Source organism: Panthera tigris, chromosome B1, assembly GCF_018350195.1.
Source record: "Panthera tigris isolate Pti1 chromosome B1, P.tigris_Pti1_mat1.1, whole genome shotgun sequence".
NCBI lineage: Eukaryota > Metazoa > Chordata > Mammalia > Carnivora > Felidae > Panthera > Panthera tigris.
In genome coordinates this window covers 202,118,395-202,141,805 of record NC_056663.1, presented here as the reverse complement: position 1 = coordinate 202,141,805, position 23,411 = coordinate 202,118,395, and the positions used below count along the sequence as shown (strand labels likewise).

The 23,411-nt window shown below is 43.4% G+C and overlaps 1 protein-coding gene across 1 annotated transcript in view; it reads left to right on the top strand.

The window, feature by feature from the left end:
- Nucleotides 1–23,411, top strand: part of GRK4 (G protein-coupled receptor kinase 4) — a 96,352-nt gene that overhangs the window by 23,598 nt on the left and 49,343 nt on the right. The window contains exons 2-4 of the mRNA XM_042985077.1: nucleotides 7,030–7,125; nucleotides 13,488–13,600; nucleotides 17,404–17,484. Of these exons, the coding sequence (XP_042841011.1) occupies nucleotides 7,030–7,125; nucleotides 13,488–13,600; nucleotides 17,404–17,484 (290 nt within the window). The remainder of the gene's footprint in view (nucleotides 1–7,029; nucleotides 7,126–13,487; nucleotides 13,601–17,403; nucleotides 17,485–23,411) is intronic.

Genomic DNA, 23,411 nt, shown 5'->3' with positions numbered 1-23,411 from the left:
AAGACTGTTGTGTCTCAGGACTGTTGCATATCTGTTTTCACTTCTGGGTGACTATGAAGTGGACAATTTGGGTGAAACACAAATTACTAATCTCAGAAATGAAAGAGGGACATCGCTATAGATTCCATGGATATAGTCAACAACAAGCGACTTTATGATGTTTGAGTAGTTTTTTTTTTTCAAAAAAACTTTTGTTGTTGTAAACTACATTTAACCATTTTTAATGGTTTTAAGTAACCATTTTAATGGTTTTAGTGGTATTAAGTAACATTCACATTGTTATTCAAACATCCCCACCATCCACCTCCGGAACTCTTTTCATCTTCTCCAATTGAAACTCTGTCCCATCAGTGATAACTCCCCATTCTCCCCTCTCTCCAGTCCCTGACAACCACCATTCTGCTTCTGTCTCTTATGGTTTGACTACTAATACCTCAGGTAAGTGGAATCCTACAGTATTTGTCTCTTTGATGACTGGCTTATTTCACTTAGCATAATGCCCTTAAGGTTTATCCGTGTTGTAGCAGGTGTCAGAATTTCCATCCTGTTTGTTTTTTTTTTTAACCTTAAGTCCTGTGACAATTGTTTACTATAAAGGTGAACCCTGATCCTCATGATGGGCTTATTGGTAAACTTTCTGGTAGTGAGCATAGGCACCAGGACGGCCAAACTTTGTGGATTCACAGCCCCGGGGATCGGCCACCAGCAGGGTCTGGTTGTACTGGATGAGGATGTCTTTAATCTCCTTCTTGGAAGCCTCATGCATGTATTTCTGGTAATAGGCCACCAGGGCTTTGGAGAGGGACTGGTGGATTTTTTTCTTTTGGTTCAATGAAAGACATTTATTTCATGAAATACATAGAAACCTTTGCTCTCTGAAACCAGGAAATATGGTATTCTAGCCTCTGAGGTGTCTGAGTCATTTAGGGTTTACTTCCTTGAGCATTGACATTTTAAAATTGGCATTTCTACAGTGGACCCTTTCTGCCTTTATTAAATACAGCCTAAATTAATTTCTTTTGGATAACCTAAGGGCATATTATGATCCTCCATATGTTAAAAGCTGCTCTAAGGCCTGTGGCACGTGCCTCTTTATCCCCATACCAGGTGGCCTCGATGCTGTGCTTTGAATGCTTACATTTCCTTTTTATGCTGTTTTGTGGATATTCTTTCAAGGTGCTGTCACATAGATCTGTCTATAAATTACCTATTACAAGTATTTTTTTTCTTTAGTAACTTTCTGTTTCTAATTTGTTGTGGTATAGGAAATCAAAGCCAAATAATAAGAATTGTACATAAAATAAGAGAAGACATCAGGGCCTAAGAAATTCTTTTATGAGTAAATAAAATGTGCAAGTTTCAGCATGTTGACTTTGTGCTTTGCAGAGGTCCTTTTTCTTTGTGGTTCTTACTGTCTTCTGAGTTGACTAAGTGATGTTGCAACTAAACATAAGTCAGTGGTGAGCATGTTAATAAACAATTTTATTTTCAGATAAATCCAGCCATGTTCATTTTTATCTTCTAATATTCCAAGTCCCGTGCTAGTGCTGTCCTGTTCATCAAAACACACCTTATTATTTAGGGTAGGCTGAACTGACAGAACATATAGATCCCCAGTGTAATCTCCAACTTAGTAGAAGTTCTTTCTGTCCTGCAAGAGTCCAGGCAGATGGTCCAGCTGGGTGGCAGTGCTGTTGTTCAGTCATGTAGAACCCGGGCTGATGGTGGCTCGGCCAGCTTCAGCAGGTAGCTTCCTGCTGAATGCAGTGACCACAGTGTACCTTTGAGAGACCCCCTGCTCAACATGAATGCCTGATTCTCACCATCACATTTGTGTCTGCAACTCTGTGGTATAAGAGTTTGGGAAGACTCTTACGGAAGACTCTGGAGCCCTGTGGTTATAACTGATTTTAAGAGGGAAGTGAATTACGTTTATTTGGCTTACTCTCAGCCTCTCCACTCCATGGAGCTCTTCTTCTGACTAACCAAAGTTGTTTTAAACTCAAGGAAGAGAACGTGTCTTATTTTTGACTACAAACTTAACAGTACGTGTGAAAAGCAATCCTGAGTGGCTCCTATCAAGGGAATTACACCCAGTGTGTGTGCTGTATTTTAAGAAATCATGGTAACTGACAACGGTTTTGGAGAACAAGTGAAAAGTACTCATCAATGTCCCAGGTCAAAAACTCTTCTTCTAGGTCTACACTCTGCAGAAATGGTGGTAAAGAAGACATTTATAAGAATATTTGTTGTAACATTATTTGTAATACTGGAAACCAGGAACATTAAATGACTATTAATGGGAAATAGATAAATAGGATATTTATATAGTATTTAAAACAAATCCATTTATTCACCAAATGTTTACTGAATGCTTATTTTATGCCAGGTGCTTGTGTAGCTATTGGGATTATGACTGTGAATAACACAGATAAACCCCTCTCTTCAAGGTGTCTCTAATGTTGTGAAGACACAGGTCCTCAATAGCATACCTTAAGTAGATTGCGTGGTGGACGGTGATAAGGGCTAAGAAGAGACAGTAAAGCAGAGAAGGGGGATGCTAAGGGTTAGGCGTGGGGGTAGGACATGAAAGTTCAGACTGGGTGGCCAGAAGAAAAGACCTGAGATGAGGGACCTAGCTTTGCTGAGGAAGAGCTTTTTGGGCCATGAAACAAGGAAGGCAAAGGTCACGAGGCTGGAGGCTGGGGGCTGGGGGTAGGAGGAGCATGGAGCCCACTTGGGACAAGTGGATAATCTGTGTCAAAATGGCCTGAGCTGTGTAGGAAAAGTTGTAGGGTGGTGTATGCAGTAACACACCATTCCTGCTAATTTAGCAACCTCTAGAGTAGGAGTTCTTAATCTAAATAAAATAATATACATATGATTGTAACAGAAGTCAATTATATTGAAATAATTGTAAAATTTAATGGATTAGTGTTATAAGAAGTGCTTTGTTATCCGAGCATTAAGCAGCAAGGCAATACCTAGGCAAGTTAAAGCCTTGTCCTTTAAAGATCTGTCCGTGTGAAGGGTGTCATTGTTTAGTCCGAGTGGGGCTTTGAAGCTGCGGGGTGGCCTTTGACACAGCTGCTTCCGTGCGTCCATCAACACAGTTGTAGGGAGTCACTAGGCAATCCACGTGAGAGCGTGGGACCTGCCATTTGGAGTCTGAACGATTAACGACCAGGCACAGAGCTGCCTAGGGGTTGCTTGGCCCCGTCACCTGAGCCCTTGTGGACGATCTGGCACCGATGTTGTAATTTCAAAGCAGTGTGAGTGTAAATGACATTTTGAGTTATTTCTGACAACTGTAACATGATAGAAAAATCCAAATTTTCTTGGTGATGAAGTCACAGGTACTACTAATATGGTGGTACTCTTGCCTACATTTGTGGTTGGCAGAAATGATGAGTTTTGGCCAGAAGTTAGTGAAGCTAAATGTGAGTTTTTTTCTGTCCAAATTCAGGGACACCCTGATATCGGCCTGTGGATGCCAGGTTAAGAATTTTCCTCCAGGGGGGCCTGGGTGGCTCAGTCGGTTAAACGTCTGGCTTAGGCTCAGGTCATGATCTTACGGTTTGTGGGTTTGAGCCCCACGTCGGGCTCTGTGCTGACAGCTCAACGGCCTGGAGCCTGCTTCAGACTCTGTGTCTCCCTTGCTGTCTACCCCTCCCCTACTCGTGCTCTGTCTGTCTGTGTGTCTCTCTCTCAAAAATAAATAAAAACAACAAGACAAAACAAAAAAGAATCTTCCTCTAAAGCAATATATTGTTCAAAGCCATACACACACACACACACACACACACACACACACACACACACACAGATTTACAAATGGATTGGGATAACACACGCCAAATTAATGATTGTGATTTTCTGGCGTGTCTTGTACTCGGGATGGCATATAATATCCCAGAATATGTTATAAACATAATTATGGTATTCATAGTAGAAAACCAAGTCCTAAACCTCTTAACATCCAGCAGAATTTGTAGGCCGGAGAGCTATTCGGTCCAGTTCTTGGTCACCGGATGCATTTCCCTTGGTGGTCCTAATTACCGATAGAAAAACTGAGCTATTGTGACAAAGGGGATGTCCCCATTCGGCCAGTGTGATTACATGGGCTCAAATCCCAGCTTCTCTGTTTACTGCTTATAATGCCTTGGGCCAATTATTTCACATACCTGTGCCTTAGTTTCCTCACCTATAAAATTAGGATTGAAACAACTTTGCACCTGTATAGCAGCAGCACTCACCTTGTAGGGTTGATGGGAGGATCTAGTGAGAGCAAACCGGGATCTTCTAGCGGAGTGGCTAGCTTACAGTCAGCGCTAATAAGGGCTGCCTGGTATTAGGGCCGTCACCATAACCACTTCCAACGTTTGGGAAATGTTGGTTTAATATTATTTTCATTTCACAACATGATTTAATTGTAAATGTGTTTACGGCAAATTATTTTAAATGTTTGTGTACTTTTAAAAAAAGGCTCTGTTACACCATTTTTCTTCTTAATAGCAGTAATGATTAAACAGGATTCCTGGAGTGGGGCAGACCCACACATCTCACTGGTTGTGGCATGTTGGACAAGTTATGTGACCCGTTTGCTTTGGTCCCTTATCTGAGAAAAGCGAATAGTAGTAGTGTTTTCATCATAGGACGAGGGATGATTCAATGAGTCAATATATTTATGACGCTTCTGGAAAGGTGCCCAGCACATAATAAATACTCAGTAAACTAACTTCCTCCTCCTCCTCTTAGACCTTGGCAGTTTCATCCTTCCTCTGACCCATACTCTGTAGTCAGCATCTCCAGCTTTTTCCTTTAGTGTCTGCTGTGTGCGGTATACTGCTCGTAGAGTGCTGGGCACCTGGAGGTCCATTTATTTATTCCTTTGATCATTTTTTGAATGCTGGAGATACACTGAGAGTGAGGCCACTAACCTAGAACCTGCCATCGAGATTTAATGAAGATGTTTTCAAGACGCAAAAGGTATGGAGAGGAAGGAGTCCCTGCATCTCCCTAGGAAGGCTGGGCAGGCTGTGTGGGGGTGGTTCTGCCTGAGCTGAGTAGAGATTTGCCTACAGTAATGAGCCCAGAGTGACAGTCCAGGATGGAACCTGCTTTTGCTTCTTTGGGACCTTTGTAGACAGTGTGGCTCGGGGATGGTGTGCCTGTGGAATGATGGTAGGCAGGGCTGTGCTCTATTCTGCTTCATCCCTCGACTCAGGAGGGGGCTGTTACTTGCATTTTAGGAAAGTAACCGTGGAAGGCAGTATGGAGGAGGGTCTGGAAGGGAAGACCAGAGGTAGGAAGGCCAGTCAGAAGAAGGGGCTAATGATCTTTTAACAGCGTGGGCAAGGAGAGTAGGGGACAGGAGAGCCTCTGCAGGCAGCGCTGGCCACCTGACCCTCCACTGTGTGCCTGGTGCCCGGACGGTGCCCCGCACACGGGACTTCAGCTGCAAATGCTTTCTGAATAAATGGGTGGGGCACTTCAGAGAGAGAATTAGTGCTGCTGTTTCCAGCTCCATTCACCTGGTAGACGGTAGGCAGCCCACTCGAGGCATAGTGTGTGGAAAGAGGGTTGAATTCGAGGGGAAGATAAATGGAGTCTGATTTGACCATGTTGACCTTGAGGTGTTCTGGGACCTCTGTGTAGTCTACAGTCGCGATACAAGTCTGGAGTCCCGATCCCAGTTGAAATAGGGTGGTGGAGGGGTGGTAAGAGGAGGAGAAAAAGGCCACGGAAGAAGCCCCTGCGTGTCCAACCAGTATCTGTTTGGCAGACTGCCGTCGAATCCACGTCTCTAGCCAGGCCTTCTCTCCTGAGCTCACCCATGCCGCTGTCCTCCAGGTGGCTTTCTCTCAGTTCTCTGCTCACGGTGGTCAAGGCCGAGCTCGTCACTTCCCGGAACATGGCTTTCCCTATTCTTTCCAATCACGCTCACCAAAACTGTGATATTTTCTCTTGGATGAAATTTGGTAACATTTCAGCTCCTCAGAATGCTTAAAATTGAAGGTTCTAATTTCTCTGGGGCTTTATTTTTAATGTTTATTTTTGAGAGACAGACAGACAGAGAGAGAGAGCAGGGGAGGGGCAGAGAGAGAGGGAGACACAATCCGAAGCAGGCTCCCGGCTCCAGGCTCCCAGCTGTCAGCACAGAGCGAACTCACAAACCATGAGATCATGACCTGAGCCCAAGTAGGATGCTTAACCAACTGAGTCACCCAGGCGTTCCAAATTTTTTTTTTAAGGTGCTTATTTAAAAAGGTCTTTCTAAAATATTATCTCTTTAGATTTTTATTTTACTTATCTATTAAAACTTTTCTTCTATTTGAGTATAGTTGACCCACAACGTTACCTTAGTTTCAGCTGTACAAACAACATAGAGACTCTTACCTCTCTATGCTCCGCTTACCCCAAGTGTGCCTGCCACCTGCTAAAAACACGACCTGAGAGCTTTTCCCACCAGTCTTGTCTCTCTAGGGGACACTCTTTGTCCAGATCTTCCAGAGACTCACTCCCTCACATCCTTCACGCCTCTGCCTAAGCTTGACCCTCTTGAGAGGCCTTCTCTGATCTCACCTTCACCTTGCTTGATTTTGTTTCATACCACGTAGCACTGTGTGATCGGCTGATATTTTAATCACTTATCATTAACTGCTTTTTGGTTGTTTTTTTTAAAACCTCCCGCACTAGAATGGAAGGGTGGGATTGTATTTCCTGTACTTTGCAGGTGTTTGATTCATACTAGGTATGCAGCCATGTATGATATGTTATGCCCGGTTTACAAATTTGGAAGCCGAGGCTCAGCAGAGTTACTTATAGAAGGTCAAGGTCACACAGTTTCTAAAAGATAGAGCCAGTGACTAATTGTATCACTTGGGATTTTTATACTTTGTCAAGCTGACTTCTAGATAAGACCAATTGTTTTAAGACTGTATTTTCACTCGCGATGGGTACCGAACTACTCAAACAGATATTGGATATTTCTGATCATTAAAAAAATACTTTTTTCCCCCAATTTAGGAGGATATGGCAAAAAAAGAGGTCGTAGTAAAAAATGGAAGGAAATGCTGAAGCTGCCCCCTGTCAGCCAGTGCAGCGAGCTTAGATGTTCCATTGGTGAGTAAATAGTGCCAGTCTGGGGCCCACATCGGGCACTGTACCATTCGTTAGGTGTTATTCTTTTAAGAAGTAATATGTGCACATTGTTCTATATAGGACAGAAGAGTAATATAGTAAAATTTCCTCTCCCCATGACCCAACTAATCATCTCTCTAGAAGTGAACACAATGTTTTCAAGGTTCATCCATGTGGTAGCATGAATCAGTACTTAATTCCTTTTTCTTGGCAAGTAACATTTCACCATATGGTTATATCACTTCTTGTTTATCCATTCATCAGTTGATAGAGGAGTTGCTTCCTTTTTTTTTTTTCGTCTATTGTGAATAATGCTGCTAGAAACATTGATGTACAAGTGTTTGTGTTCGTGGTAGAGTACACATAAAAATTACCATTTTAGCCATTTTTAAGGGATCCAGTTTCATTTTCTTGCATTGGATATCCAGTTGTTCCAGAACCATTCATTGAATGACTATTGAATTGTCTTAGTACCTTTATCAAAATCAACTGACTGTGAAGGTGAATGTTTATTTCTGGGCACTTGTAAGGATACACGTGTTTGCATTTAGGGCCCACTCAGATAATCAGCACAGTCATCCATCTCAAGATCCTTGACTTAATCATATTTGCAAAGGCTCTCTCTTTTTTTTTTTTTCCTTCAAATAAGGTTGTATTTGTAGGGATGAGGACCTGATACCTTGGGAAGGCTGTTATTCAGCCTATTACAGATGGTAACTCTAAGCTTAACTTTTTCTTAACCTTTTGAGGAACTGGCAAACTGTTTCCCAAAGGCAGCTGCACATTTTACATTCCCACCAGCAACATACGAGAGTTCCAGCTTCTCCACATCTTTGCCGACGCTTATTTTCACTATAGTTAGCCTAGCCGGTGTGATTTGCATTTCACTAATGACGAATGATGTCGAGCATCTTTTTATGTGATTATTGGCCATGCTTCTTTGGGTCAACTGATACTTGATCCATAGCGTTAATAGTAATTTTTCTCTGCATGTAGCCCCAAGTGATTAATACAAAGATTGATTCCATTATTTGACACATGCATTATAATTAAGATATTATAAGCTTTACTTTGGGGTTATTTATGCTATTGAATATATTCATAGGATCATAGAAATATATTCATGTATGTTTGCATATAAATTACCTCTGTATACTTCTGATTCTTTGGGGGTAGTTTTTAGTACATAGAATGAAGTAAATGACATTAAATATCCCATTAGTTAACCTTCCCCCGCCACTTCATGCTCTTTTTTAAAAATTAATTTTTATTTTTATTTTATATTTATTATTTATATTTTATATTTAAAATTAATTTTTATTTTCATTTTTTTGAAATTAATTTTATTTTTATTGAGATATAATTTACATGTAACATTGTATGAGCCTAAGGTGTACCACTCCATTAGTTAACTTTTAAATGTCAGCATTTATTTGCTTCTATGTACCAAGCACTGGGAATGGTGCCACCAATAACAGTGGCTAAGAAGCAGACATGACTTCTGACCTCTTGGCAGAGATAGTTATGAAATAAATCATTGCAGAAATAAGCATAGTTACAAATTGCAGTAAGCCCTCTGAAGGAAAAGTTCTCACCTGCTGGGTAAGTACAAGGGCCCCAAAGTGAGACGGAGCATGGCAATTCCCAGGGACATCGGAAAGGCCAGTCGTACCGGAGCAGAGAGGTGGAGAAGGAAAGTGGCACTGGATGAGAGGAGAGGAGGGAGGCAGGGCTTGTAGGCCTGGTAAAGGCATCCATCTCATTAGAAAGGTGGCGTTGTCAGAGTTCCAGCGGAGGGCTGTCGTAAGTAGACGCACGTCTCTGGAGGGCGTCTCGGGCTTCAGGGTGAGGCATGTAATTGACAGGGTAGATAGAGAGGCAGGAAGGCCATGGGAGAGACTGTTTGGCATGGGATGGAGGGGACCGATTGGATGGCCACGAGAGATGTTTAGGAAGTAGAATCAGTTGGATTTACATGTGGAGGTAGGAAGGATAGAGGCATTAAGGGCGGCTTCCACGTCTGGTCCACCCACTGAGATCGGGTCCGTGGTGCGAGCAGCTCTGTTTGGACGGAAGGGGCACATTCGTGTTTAGAGATCGGAAGAGTTTGGGTCTGGGGGAGATCTGTGTCTCAATGGCGTTTGGCAGTCATGACTGGGAGCGGATAAGCTCTCCCTAGAGACAGGAAGAGGAGAAGGGGCCCTTGACCAGGTTCGGAGGACCTCACATCCTGGTGTGGCTCGGGCAAAGCAGACCAAGGAGGAACAGCCAGGGGGGGGTCTGTGCGCAGTCTGGGGAGCGGATGGGTCCGGAGAACCGGGGGCCAGGGTGGCCCCAGGTTGGTGGGCATGTCAGCGGAGAGGTCAAGCGGCCACTGGACCTATCCCAGGGTCAAGGTCTCTGTTTCACCCACAGTTTTGTTAAGTGAATGAATGAAGGAATGGGTGAATTGGTGACGTTAGTGCAGTTGCTTCGGGGAAGATGTACAAGCCGACTTTCTCACTGAATAAAACGATACTTCCACTCAGATACCCTCTACTTTGTATGCAGCTCTTCGTTTATCTTATTAGTTTACGCGTGTGTTTGATTTAGTGCAGTAGTAGGCACATGCTGGGTCTTTCTAATGTTTAGCCTTTGGTTGTTCTAAATTGGTGGCTTGTAGAGAATCCATGAGCTATAAAACTTAGAGTTAGTGTTTTTACTGAAGGAGGATCACTTTGAAAGTAAGCAAGAGAGCTTTTGGTAAGTGGCTCATCCTTGCCTCAGAATTTGGTGCACTTAGAAACCCCAGTGTCTCATGTGGCTGGCTCCCCTCCCCACGCTGCCCAAGGGAGAGTGCCTCTCGGGGGAGCGGACTTTGACTCTGGTGCCCTGAGGGCTCCGACCTGGAAGTCTCCGGTGCTGGCCCTCCCTGTCCCTGTCTACCACGGCAGGGCTCTTCCCCTCTCTGTGGCCTGAACTCCCTGTGGGGCGTCTGCTCACCCATGGCCGGGACAGTAGATGGTTCACTGTGCAGCCTCTGAGGGGTCAAAAGAAGAAGCTGGATCTTCTGGTTCCTGCAGGACCAGGGCTTCTGACGGGAAGACGGAAAGAGGGTGGCTGCTGCTTCTGACACATATTTCGTGGCACATCTCTGTGGTTTATGGTGTTTGATTTTAGTAACATGTGAAATCTAATGCATGGAAAAGTGAAATCATCAATAGAATCGTGAGCCAGATAAGGTAAAAGGAAATAGATTTACGGTTTTTGTGATTATTTAAATGCCAGGCTTGTTTTCGACTGGTTTAGAGAAACATTTTTTTTTTTTAATTCCCTGATTGTATTACTTCCCATGGGTTTTGTGATGTTGCTGTCATTTCTCTAGGGTTCTGCTGTTAATGTCATCAGTGTGAAAATATTGAATTACTGCAGGATGGAGAAAATTGTGTGATGAAATATTTTGAAATAGAAAAAGGACTTTATTGACTAAATAATCACCTATGTTCCCACCACCCAAATACAAGGGGAAAACTAGAATTAAGGTCTTTTGGAGCCATGCATCGTTTTTGCTAATGTACCTGAGCCAATCTAAGACGATTGGACTGGGTAAAATTAGACCTTTTCCCGTGAGGTGCCCACATCAGTGCTGTCCGGTCTGAACGTCCCTGCTGCCTCCTCACCACGCTGCAGGACGGGCCTGTCCCCAAAACCAAACTCCCATTGATGGACAGCCCGTTCAGCCAGGTGTGTGTGCGCGGAGTCCCCCCAGTCCCTGCCCTTACCCAGCGCTGTGGGCAGAGGGCGGCAGCGTCATTTTCCAGACGGGAGCGAGGCGCGTGTCACGTGACCCGGCCTTGTCCTAGACCTCCTCATGCTCTTTGATTTTGCCCCGCTTCCTTCCAGAAACATCCAAGGGGCTCTTACCCTGTGTTTATGTTTTTAAAGATCTTTCAGCAAATGTGGCTTGCACCATGTGATCATTTCCTCAGAGATTTTATAGTTAGGATAGAAATTTATACAGTATCTGAGCTTTAGGATCTTATGTTCTTCCTGCTGAACCTGAGTTAAGACTTGTAGAGCCATTTAGGTAGCTTCCTTTACAAGTAAGGACTCCTATCTAACAGAGTTCCGGATGAAATCAAGGGTAATCAAGAAATGAATTTGGAAAGTTTGAATGGAATCCATCTCTAATCAAGTATTTTTAGCGTCTAAGGATGATATAAATACAAAATGCAAAACAATCTGAACTATGTACCCACAGTTACGCCCCCACCCCCGTAAACTTCAGATGTTTGGCTTTACCAGATAAACCAGATTAAGCTGGACTGTAACGTTGTCTTCCCGGCCAGGCTGTTCCCTCCTGACCCGCTGCGGTGGCTTCCTCCTCACTGTGTCGCTCTCCTCCCCACATCTGGGCTCTGGAACAGTTCTGTTTAAAACAAAACAAAACTTTTTTTTTTTTTAAGTTTATTTATTTTGAGAGAGAGAGAGAGTGAGCCCGTGTGCACATGAGCGGGGGAGGGGTTAGAGGGAGAGAGAGCAGGGAAGGGTCAGAGAGTGAGGGAGAGACAGAATCCTAAGCAGTCTCCACGAAGCCCCACTTGGGTCTCGATCCCACAAACCTTGAGAGCATGACCTGAGCTGAGGTCAAGAGCCGGAGGCTTAACTGACTGAGCTCCCCGGGTGTCCTTACGGAGCAGTGCTTAAACCCGGGATGTCCCACAGGGGTCTCCCACCGCACATGTTGAACTCTGGCCATCGGCTTTACAGAGCCTTCCTCTGCAAAGCTGTTGTTTGTTGAAACAAGCGATTATACACTGGCAACCAAAATATCTACATCCTTGCGTATCCTTTTCTATATGCAAATTCAGCGATCCAAAGTCGGATTTAGATTCCACTAATTACTTGGCATTAACAAACCTGTTAATTGAGGAATTTGTTATGGCTTGCTTATTTTTCACAAATTTTATTTAATTCTTCAGCTTTAGGGCCACTTTAAGAGTACCTGAGGGGCGCCTGGGTGGCTCAGTCGGTTAAGTGTCTGACTTCGGCTCAGGTCATGATCTCACACTCCGTGAGTTCGAGCCCCACATCGGGCTCTGTGCTGACAGCTCAGAGCCTGGAGCCCGTTTCAGATTCTGTGTCTCCTTCTCTCTCTGCCCCTCCCCTGTTCATGCTCTGTCTCTCTCTGTCTCAAAAATAACGTTTAAAAACGTTTAAAAAAAAAAAGTTTAAATGTTTAAAAAAAAAAAAAAGAGTACCTGAACATAACGTTCATTTCAGGTTCAGAGCAACTGATTTTCTCAATTTTTAAATTAGCCTATTTTGAACATAACTTTTTTGTGTTTGTTTGTTTGTTTGTTTTAAGTAGGCTTTGTGCCCAGAGTGGAGCCCATTGTGGGACTTGAACTCACGACCATGAAATCAAGAACTGAGCTGAGATCAAGAATTGGACACTTAACCAACTGAGTCACCCTGGCACTCCCATCATTTTTGTTTTATATCCCTCTAGATACTTTGACTAAATATTAGTGCCTTGTTCTCAAAACAGTATCAGTGTTTGGGGTAAGGTTAAGGTATATAACATATTATCCCCTGAAAAGAAAAAAAAAACAGTTGAAAAACAAGTAAGCAGAGGGGCACCTGCATGGTTCAGTTGGTTCAGTGTCTGACTCTTGATTTCAGCTGAGGTCATGATCTCATGGTTGTGAGATCGAGCCCAGAGTAAGAGTCTGCACTGGGCATGGAGCCTGCTTAAGATTCTCTCTCTCTCCCTCTAACCGTGCCCCCCCCCCCACTTACGCACATACTCACTCTCTCTCTCTAAAATAAAATAAAATCTCAGTGTGTGTCTTTAAAAAAAATAAGAATATATAATGTTTGTAACTTGTAAAAGTGTAAAATGGTAGCAAAATGGCAAAGAATTTTAAAAAATGTAATTTAGTACATCCTGTCATGTATTTCACCACATACAATTTGTCCCAAACATACTGGGGGGTAGGCCTGTACAAGGACGGGGCCAGGTCTCTTTCTTGCCCCCTTTTTCCTTCACTGTGATCTTGACTGCTCAGTTCCCCAGGGAATACTGCTCCCCTACATAAATCCTTTTGAAGGGGAGCAGGGACATTTCCAGTTTGCTTCACACACTTTTATCAATTCTTCCAGCTACCTTTTGCTCTGTGGAGGGATTATAAATATTCATGATAACCCAGTCTAGACTAGTAAACAAACCAGTAGTTAAAAAAAAATACTGCAAATACTATTATTGATTTTATTTTATCAGGTGAAAATGGCAGGCTCAGAAAATCACTTTCTGAATTGTAATGAATATATTTGTTCATTTCTTATCCCCTTTCTCCACCCAGAAAAGGATTATAACAGCCTTTGTGACAAGCAGCCAATAGGAAGACTTCTCTTCAGGCAATTCTGTGATACAAGACATGATCTGAAGATATACATCAAATTCCTAGACGTAGTGGTGAGCAATTTATCTCAGTGTTGAACCACCCAGTCTTGTGCTTTTGAAAATTAAGAGACTCGATCTAAAAACTTAGATCTCTCTAAGTTAAGTAGACCTTGGCAATGATGGTAAGAGGGGATAAACTAGTTTCTTGGTGTCATGTTACCTTGGTGTGGAAGTCCCTATATAATATTCCCTCTTGTCTGCAGTTTTGCCTTCCGGGTTTCAGTTGTCTGGGGCCAGCTGGAGTCCGGAAGCAGGTGACCCTCCTTCTAACATATGGTCAGTGCAGGCACACTTGGAGATATTGCGGGTCAGGTCCAGTTCCAGACCATGTCAGTGAAGCGAATGTTGCAGACTTTGAGTCTGGAGTTCTCTCTTGTCCAGCAAGAGAGTGGATGCAGAATTAAACACGAGAGAGGCTAATGTTGGAGAGGAGACAAGAGCCCAGAGTAAGGGTCCTTGCTCCGTATTTACTAGGATCAGAAGGCTTACAAATGTGATGCACATGCAGAAAGAGACAGTAAAACAGTGATCATTAACTCGTGTGTGAGAGGAAGGGGGTTTCAAAGGTGTGCAGTGTTAGGGGTTAGGGTCAACACAAATCCAAGTCCTGGCACCGAGCAGACGGCTGTTTACTGCAGGCACCAGGCACCGTGTCTGTTAATCTTAAATTATCTAGGGGCAGTGTCAGAGTGTGCTACCTCAGGGTTGACAAGGCATTTTTCTTGCTAATTAGCTCTGGACATTTCCATCCTGCTGTGGGGCTTTCCACTTCTACCTGTTCTTGGACGCTTTCGTCCTGTGGAAGCGGCTTTCTGCTCCTTGCTTTGTTCTACACTGGGGGCGCTTTTGCCCTGTGGTGGCTTTCCGCCCTAAGTCCTGTTAACCCATTGGTGCAAAGTCAGGGAATTCTTAAACTTATTCCCTACAAGTGAATATCGCAATGAAGTGAAACAAATGAGCTTTTCTGTTTCCCGCTGCATATAAAAGTTATGTCTAGGGGCACCTGGGTGGCTCAGTCGGTTAAGTGTCCTGACTTTGGCTCAGGTCATGATCTTATGGTTGGTGGGTTCAAGCCCCGCATCGGGTTTTCTGCTGTCACCACAGAGCCTGGAGCCAGCTTCAGATCCTCTGTCACTCTCTCTCAAAAAAATAAATAAACGTTAAAAAAAAGTTATGTCTACACTATACTGTAATCTATCAACTGTACAATAACATTATTCTAAAAAAACAATGTATATACCTTAATTAAAAAATACTCTGCTGCTAAAAATGCTACCTGTCATCTGACCGTCATCAAGCTGTCATCTTTTGCTGGTGGAGGGTCTTGCTTTGGTGTCCATGGCTGCTGACTGACCATGGTGGGGGTCGCTGACTTGGGGTGTCTGTGGCTGTGTCTTACAATAAGACAAAACACAAGTTTGCCACATTGATTGGCTCTTCTTTTGCTTGAACACTTAGAAGCCATTGTAGTGTTATTAATTGGCCTGATTTCAATACTGCTGTGTCCCAGGAAAGAGAGGGAGAGAGAGGGGATGACCGGTCCGTGGAGCAGTAAGAACACGCACCACATTTACCAAGCCTCGTATGAGTGCAGTTCGTGTCGCCCGCAAACAGTTACAAGTGACATCAAAGAGCACTGATCACAGATCACCATAACAAACATAATAATGATGAAGAAGTTTGAAATATAGCAAACGTTTCCACATATGACACAGAGACATGACATGAGCAAGTGATGTTGGAAAAATGACACCAATAGACTTGCTGGTTGCAGGGTTGTTACAAACCTTCAGTTTGTAAAACAAAACAAAACAAAACAAAACAAAAAAACCTAAAAACCAAACAAAAAACACAACACATTATTTGTGAAGTGCAATAAAGCAAAGCACAATAGAATGGAGTACACCTGAATTCTTTCAGAAAAACATGTGAGACTCTTACCTATTCTCCCTGGAGCTCCTGCAGCCCTTTCCTTCCTGGCACCTTTACTCGAATAAGACAGGGCTTTGAAAGGAGGTAATTTTTTTTTCCAGCTAGAACTTGGTGTGGTGGGGCACGCCTACCCTCGTCCAGGAGTAGAGTGTGGATATGTCTTCGTGCATTGGCTTATATTTGCCAAGCTGCTATATTTTAAGAATTTAAGGACCTATGATTCTTCTTTATTTCAAAATGGCTAAGCTGCTTTGCTAAAGCTGGTCCAGGTTTGGACCTCCTGGCGGTGTGACGAGACTGGGGAGTGCCAGTTGACTGGCGTGACAGGTTCTGCTCTGGTCTGGTTTTGGTGCCAGCTGTGTGGGGCGATGATAACACCTGATGAGGCCGTGTGTGGGGCACTTGCTCCTGGAACCACCCTTGTGGGAGGCGGTTACAGGTCCTTGGAGCTTCTGGAGTGCTGACATGGCGTCTGATCTCTCTGCCTCCTGGCGCCTGGCATGGCTGTTCGCTCTCTTCTCTGCTCCGTGTTTGTTGACTGAATTAAGGGCCTCTGTGTCAGTCAGTGTTCAGTGAGAGAAACAGAGCCAAGAGGAGACATTTATTAAGAGATTTATGGCGAGGAATTGGCTTACATGACTGTGAGGTCTGGTCAGGAGAGTCTAAAATCTGTAGGGCAGGAGGGAACCCTCCAAAAGGAGAGAAGCTGCTGTCCTCAGGTAGAACTCCTCTGAGGAAGCCTCAGCTCTGGCCTTAACGTGCCTTTCAGCTGACTGAATCGGTCCCGCCCAGATTATCTAAAATAATATCCTTTACTTGAAGTCACTGGTAAAGAGTTTAATCACATCTGCAAAGCCCAGCTCAGCAATGACTAGATTCGTGTTGGAATGACTGGACACTGCTGCCTGCCAGGCTGGTGTGTCAAAAGATGGTCACAAAATCACAGGGCTTTCTCTCCCACTCATTACGTGCCATCTAGCATCCAGAATGTAAGTTGAAGGTTCTTTAAGTAAACAGTGTCTAGTTCCCAGTCAAGGTGAGTAGTGCCCTTGAGCACAGAACGTGAAGCTGGCTCTGGCCGGCCGTCAGCCCGATGGCCGTGGCTCCTGTGTTGGGGAGGATGCGGCAGCAAGTGTGAGGTTCAGTCGACGCACTTCCTTTGGTCTTTGTTTCCTCACCAACCTCTTCGGCCCCATCTGGCTAGTTTCACTGCTCTTCTGAGGCCCCGACTTGCAGAGCCCGGTGGCTGCACGGAGGCCTCCTCATGCCTGAGTCTCCAGGTCTGTTGACATTGTCGAGTACCTTCTTGAAATTCTTATCCAGGCTTTAATGATTTCTCCTCTGGTTTTCTCTCTTCTCTTTCTTCTGTTTCTTCCTTGCCTATCCTTTGTAGGTGCTTAGATATCGATCAGGTTCTGCCTTGACCTTTCCTCTGTTTTCTGGCCTGTGTGGTAGTGTCCTCTCTTAAGGTCCCTCATCTGACACCTGTGAAGGGATGTGACTTCTCTGGGAGCTCTGCACTCAGGTTCTCCTGAAGTGCCTCTTGGGCATTTCTAAAATGCTATTGCCTAGAACAACCCAAGCTGTTTATTTGATTCTATTTTACTTGGCCACATGTAAGGGCTGAAAGTGTAATATGACAGAGCATTACTGGATGCGTTGCTCTACTGCATTATTCACGCTTTAAAGAAAACTGTTATCTCCCCTCGTTGCCATTCGTTTCCCAAAGAAGAGCTGCAGATCCTTGATCGATATCAAATCAGTTAGAGCTACTCTGTGGTTCATAGGGTCCTAAGTGAATTGTGTATGTCAGAGAATTTGAAACATTGTGAAGCCGGCAAAGCTTAACTACCATTTTTCTTTGTTCTCCTCTCTACCATCAGGCAGAATATGAAGTGGCTGATGACGAAGACCGCAGAAGTTACGGACTGTCCATCTTAGACACGTTCTTCAGTGCTGCTGAGGTGCGTTTTCTTCTTTACATGCACAGCGTTGTAAATACTTACTGAAATAATTAGAGTACATAACCATTTTTACTTAGTTGGGTAAGATATGGCAAGTATGTTAAAAATTTTAATTTCTTATAAATATTCCTCATATGCATTTTCTTTTGAGTCAGTGAGGAAATTAACAAATCTCTTGGAAAGTTGATTCAATGAATTTAAAAGTTTCTGTATCCTCAAACAGAATACAGAATTAGAGACTTTCATGTGTCTGTCTTGGACTGAAAATAATATTTTTCTCCTAAAAGCTTTAATGAGTCTTAGTTTCTATGATTTTTGACTTGGTAGATTCTTACAGTTTAGTATACCGCTCTAAGCCACGTACATGTAACAAGTAAGAGTCCTCTGAGTTGGGTACATTATTATGTCTATTTTCATATGAGAAGACTGAAGATCAGAGTGGTTGAGTGACTTACCAAAGGTTACACAGCTGGGAAGTGCCAGGGCCAGGCATCAAACGTGTAGAGACTGGGGTTGGAGAACAGTGTAGTGAGATTGAGTCCAAACTACTCAGTTGTCGAGCCTGGCTAACTGAGGTTGGTGGAGCCATCAAGTGGGGGGAGCTCGCTGGTACACGGGGAGAAGGCCAGTGGACTAGCAGGTGGGTACAGAGATATACACACAATCGGCAGAGGCAGAGGTGTGGTTCGGACCGGATAGGTTTTGACTCCAAAGCTTGTGTTTGTCTTAGCCTCCAGCCTCAGTACCATGGCTCCTAGATCATTCTTTTCCAACACAGCTGCTACAGCATCCACGTACTTAAAGATACCCCCAAGTCACTGATTGGGAGGAATTGATGGGAAGTTGCATTTAGCTAGTTTATTTTTTATTTTTGAACTTAAATCACTGAACAGGATTATTTTTTTGACAACAGGAATAAGCCTTTTTTTTTTTTTACATTGAAAATAATTTTGACACTGAAATTATCGTATAACTGTATTCACAATGATTATAGAATGAATCATTGAAACATTGGTTTAATTTTCCCCCTGAGTGTTATCCTTAATCTCCATCATCTACTTCTCCCACCATCCCACCGGCCCTCTGGTGACCATCAGTTTGTTTTCTATCATTAAGAGTCTCTTATGGTTTGCTTCCCTCTCTTTTCTCCCCCTCCCGCGTGTTCATCTCTTTTGTTTCTTAAATTCCACATATGAGTAAAATCACATGGTATTTGTCTTTCTCTGATGAATTTCACTTAGCATTATATTCTCTAGCTCTATCCACGTCGTTGCAAGTAAGATGTCATTCGTTTTTCATGGCTGAGTAATATTTCATTGTATACAACATATGCCACATCTTCTTTATCCATTCATCAGTCGATGGACACTCGGGTGCCTCCGTAGTTTGGCTATTGTAGATGATGATGCTGTAAACACAGAGGTGCATGTATCCCTTTGAATTAGTGTTCTTGTATTCTTGTGTTCTTTGGGTAAATACCCAGTAGTGCAATTACTGGATTGTAGGATTGTTCTTTAACTACCTACCTAACTATTAATTTTTAACTTTTGGGGGAACCTTCATATCGTTTTCCAGAGTGACTGCACCAGTTTCCATTTGCACCAACAGTGCAAAAGGGTTCCCCCTTCTCTGCATCCTCGCCAACATCTGTTGTTTCCTGAGTGGTTAATTTTAAGCATTTTGACAGGTGTGAGGTGGCATCTCACTGCGGTTTTGATTTGTATTTCCCTGATGATGAGTGATGTTGAGCATCTTTTCATGTGTCTGTTGGCCATCTGGATGTCTTCTTTGGAAAAGTAGTTCATTTTTGCTTTTACTTCCTTTGCCTCTGGAGATGTGTCAAGTAAGAAGTTGCCACGGCCAGGGTCAAAGAGGTTGCTGCCTGTTTTCTCCCGTAGGATTTTGATGGATTTCTTGTCTCACATTTAGGTCTTTCATCCGTTTTGAGTTTATTTTTGTGTCTGGTGTAAGAAAGTGGTCCAGGTTCATTCTTCTGTGTGTCGTTGTCCAGTTTTCCCAACACCATTTGCTGAAGAGACTTTTTTCCATTGGATGCTCTTTCCTGCTTTGTCAAAGATTAATTGGTCGTATATGTGGGCCCATTTCTGGGTTCTCTTTTCTATTACATTGATCTTTGTGCTGTTTTTGTGCAAGTACCATACTGTCCTGATGATTACAGCTTTGTAACACAGCTTAAAGTCCAGAATTGTAATGCCTCCAGCTTTGGTTTTCTTTTTCAACATTACTTTCACTATTTGGAGTCTTTTGTGGTTCCATACTAATTTTAGTATTGTTCTAGCTCTGTGAAGAATGCTGGTGTTATTTTGATAGGGATTGCATTGAATGTGTAGATTGTTTCAACATTTTAAACAATATTTGTTCTTCCAGTCCACGAGCATGGATTGTTTTTCCATTTCTTTGTGTCTTCAATTTTTCAGAAGCTTTGTATAGTTTTCAGAGTACAGATCTTTTACCTCTTTGGGTAGGTTTATTCCTGGGTACTTACGGTTTTTGGTGCGATTGTAAATGGGATTGATTCCTTGATATCTCTTTCTGCTGCTTCATTATCGGTGTGTAGAAATGCAACCGATTTCTGCACATTGATTTTGTATCCTGTGACTTTGCTGAATTCATGGATCTAGCAGTCTTTCGGGTTTTCTATGTAGAGTATCAGGTCATCTGTGAAGAGTGAAAGTTTGACTTCTTCCCTGCCGATTTGGATGCTTTATATTTCTTTGTGTTGTCTGATTGCTGAGGCTAAGACTTCCAGCACTATGCTAAACAACAGTGGCGAGAGTGGACATGCCTGTCTTGTTCCTGACCTCAGGGGGGAAGCTCTCAGTGTTTCCCCATTGAGGATGATATTATCTGTGGGTCTTTCATATATGGCTTTGATGATGTATTATTGATCAGATCTCTTGTGTTTGTTATGAACTATTTTCTGTATTCTGGTGTTTCAGGCTGGGCGCATAAATATTTACAATTATTATATCGTCTTATTGGTTTGCCCCCTTTATTATTATATAGTGTCCTTTTTTGTCCCCTATTACAGTCTTTGTTTTAAAGTCTGTTTTGTCTGATATAAATTTTGCTACTCTGGCTTTCTTTTGACCTCCATTTGCATGATAGATATTTTTCTTTCTCCCCACTTTCAATCTGCTGGTGTCTTTAGGTCTAAAATGAGTCCTTTGTAGGCAGCATATAGATGGGTCTTGTTTATTTCTTTTTATCCATTTTGTCACCCTATGTCTTTTGATTGGAGCATCTAGTCCATTTACATTCAAAGTAATTACTGATAGATATGTATTTATTGTCATTTTATTACTTGTTTTGTGGTTATTTCTGAAGATTTTCTCTGATCCTTTCTTGTTTTTCTGTCTTTCATAGTTTGCTGCTTGTCTTTAGTGATATATTTGCATTTTTTTCTTTACTCATTTATTAGTGGTTTTCGATTTGTGGTTATCAAGTCCAATGAGTATCCTTATGATCATTACTTTAAATATTCATCAGGCATGTTACTTATATCTGTTTTGCTTGGCCGTCTGGCTGTGGCCTTGTTTTCTTTCCTCATTTTGTCTATGTCTCTGTGCCTGTTTCTGTGTGTTAGGAAGTCAGCTATGCCTCCTGTTCTTGAGGGAAATGGCCTTACGAAAAAGAGGTCCCCGCAGTGCAGTGTCCCCTGTTCCCCAGGCCCTGGCGCTTCCGGGAGTGTCTCCAGTGTGTGCTGTGTGCACGCTCTTATGTCCTAGATGCTTTATCCTTCAGGCCAGTTGTCTGCAGAGGCTTTCTTCGCCTGTTGTGTGCAGTGTTTGATGCATTTTAGGTGCTCTCTGGTGTGCTTGTGAAACGTGACCTGTTGCTGCCTCCACCAGAACAGAGGTTCTGGAAAACTCCCAGGTTGGGACACCCAGCGTTGGCATGGGCTTGGGCCAGTCTTCTGGGGGAGGGGGCCTGCCACGTGGGACTGAGGCGCAGGTGGCTGGGGAAGGGTGGTTCTTCTGGAACGCGTGGTGGGGGACCCGGTGTAAGCGACTTAGGGGCTGAGTGTCGGGGTTGCACTGCTTCCCGCAGGGGGCTTTGTGCTCGTGCTGAGGGGCCGGGGAGGGAAATGGCACCTGCTAGTTCCTTTATTCCCAGAGAGGTCCCTCTGTGAATACTGCCGCTCTGAGACACGCTCCCAGATGAGCAACTGACCTCCCCACTGTGTGCCCCAGGCGCTCTTCCGATCACTGTTTCCCCGTGTATGTCCGCAGGCTGTTTGCCGGCCTTTTCTCCGGGAGCAGCCCAATGTCCTCTGAGCTGTCCCAGAGCCAGGCATGCTGACCTTTCAAACTCCAGGCTTTAAGCCCCGCTGGTTGCAAGAACTCATGAAATTCGGGCCCTGTCTCTTTCGAAGCCAATTGCTATTGGGGTTCGAGTTCCCCATGTGCTCCCCTGTGTGCTGGTCTGTCTCTCCTCCTTCTTCACGACTCCCTCCCCACCATCATGGCCATGATTTGTTTCTCTCCCAAGCCGCATCCCCACATTTCTATCTTTTTTGATGTGGCCTCTTCTCTAGTTGTGGATTTTATTCCGCCAGTTTTCAGATCGACTCCTGGGGTATTTCTTTAGTTATCTAGTTGTATTCGTGGGACAAGGCAAGCCCAGGGGCCTCCTACTCTGCCACCATCTTTCCCTCCCACCTATCAAGTTCTTTTATCTTTTTGTTACCTCTTTTTTTCCCTTTACCTTTCCTGAAGAAATACTGACATAGCAAGGGAGGTTGTCAAGAAGAAAGACTTTATGTATTTATTTTTAAAATATTTTATTTTATTTTTTGAGAAAGAGAGAGGGTGCAAGCGAGTGAGGGGCAGAGAGAGAGAGAGAGAGAGAGAGAGAGAGAGAGAGAGAGAGAATGGGAGAGAGAGGGGGAAAGAGAGAGAGAGAGAGAGAGAGAGAGAGAGAAGCAGGGCTTACCCTAAGCGGGGCTCTCACTCACAAACCGCGAGATCATGACCTGAGCCGAAGTCAGATACTTAACTGAGTGAGCCACCCAGATGCTCTAAAGATTTTATTTTATTTTATTTTATTTTATTTTATTTTTTTTTAAGAAAGAGACTCTTTTTTTTTTTTTTAATTTTTTTTTTTTTTAACGTTTATTTTTGAGACAGAGAGAGACAGAGCGTGAACAGGGGAGGGGCAGAGAGAGAGGGAGACACAGAATCTGAAACAGGCTCCAGGCTGTGAGCAGTCAGCACAGAGCCCGATGCGGGGCTCGAACTCACGGACCGTGAGATCATGACCTGAGCCAAAGTCGGACGCTTACCCGACCAAGCCACCCAGGCGCCCCTCTAAAGATTTTATTTTTAAGTCATCTCTGCACCCACCATGGTGGAGCTCAAATCTACAACCCTGAGGTCAAGAGTTGCATGCTGTATTGACTGAGCCAGCCAGGTGCACCAAAAGACGTAATTTAAAAGGAATCCTGACGGATGTAGCAAATGTAGAAGGGGAGCGGAGGGGTGCACATGCCTCTGTGGCTCAGTGAGGGGTGTTTATGGGCGGCCTGAAGATGGTGTAACTTGAAAGCTTTTTTTTTTTTTTTTTTTTCTTAACATCAACTGGGGAAACTATTCTTGTGCTTTATGTAAAAATAACAATGGGTCACATCCTTATTGTAGATTTTCTTTTTCCTGTCTTTTCTTTAAAAACAACAAGCATCCTTTTTTGCATCTTGAAAAGGGAGCTCCTTTATTCAAATTCCAGCAATGCAGAATTCTTAAGGCATCTAAAAGTAAGGCAAGACTGTGTATATTCACTCTTGCCTTTCTTTTTTCTCAGTCACTTTTAGTTTTTCTTAGTTTTCTTTTCAGTATTCCCAAATATTAAAATTCAGTCATTTGATTCACAGTTTTAAAGAATCGTGACCAAAGCCCAGTGAAATTTAT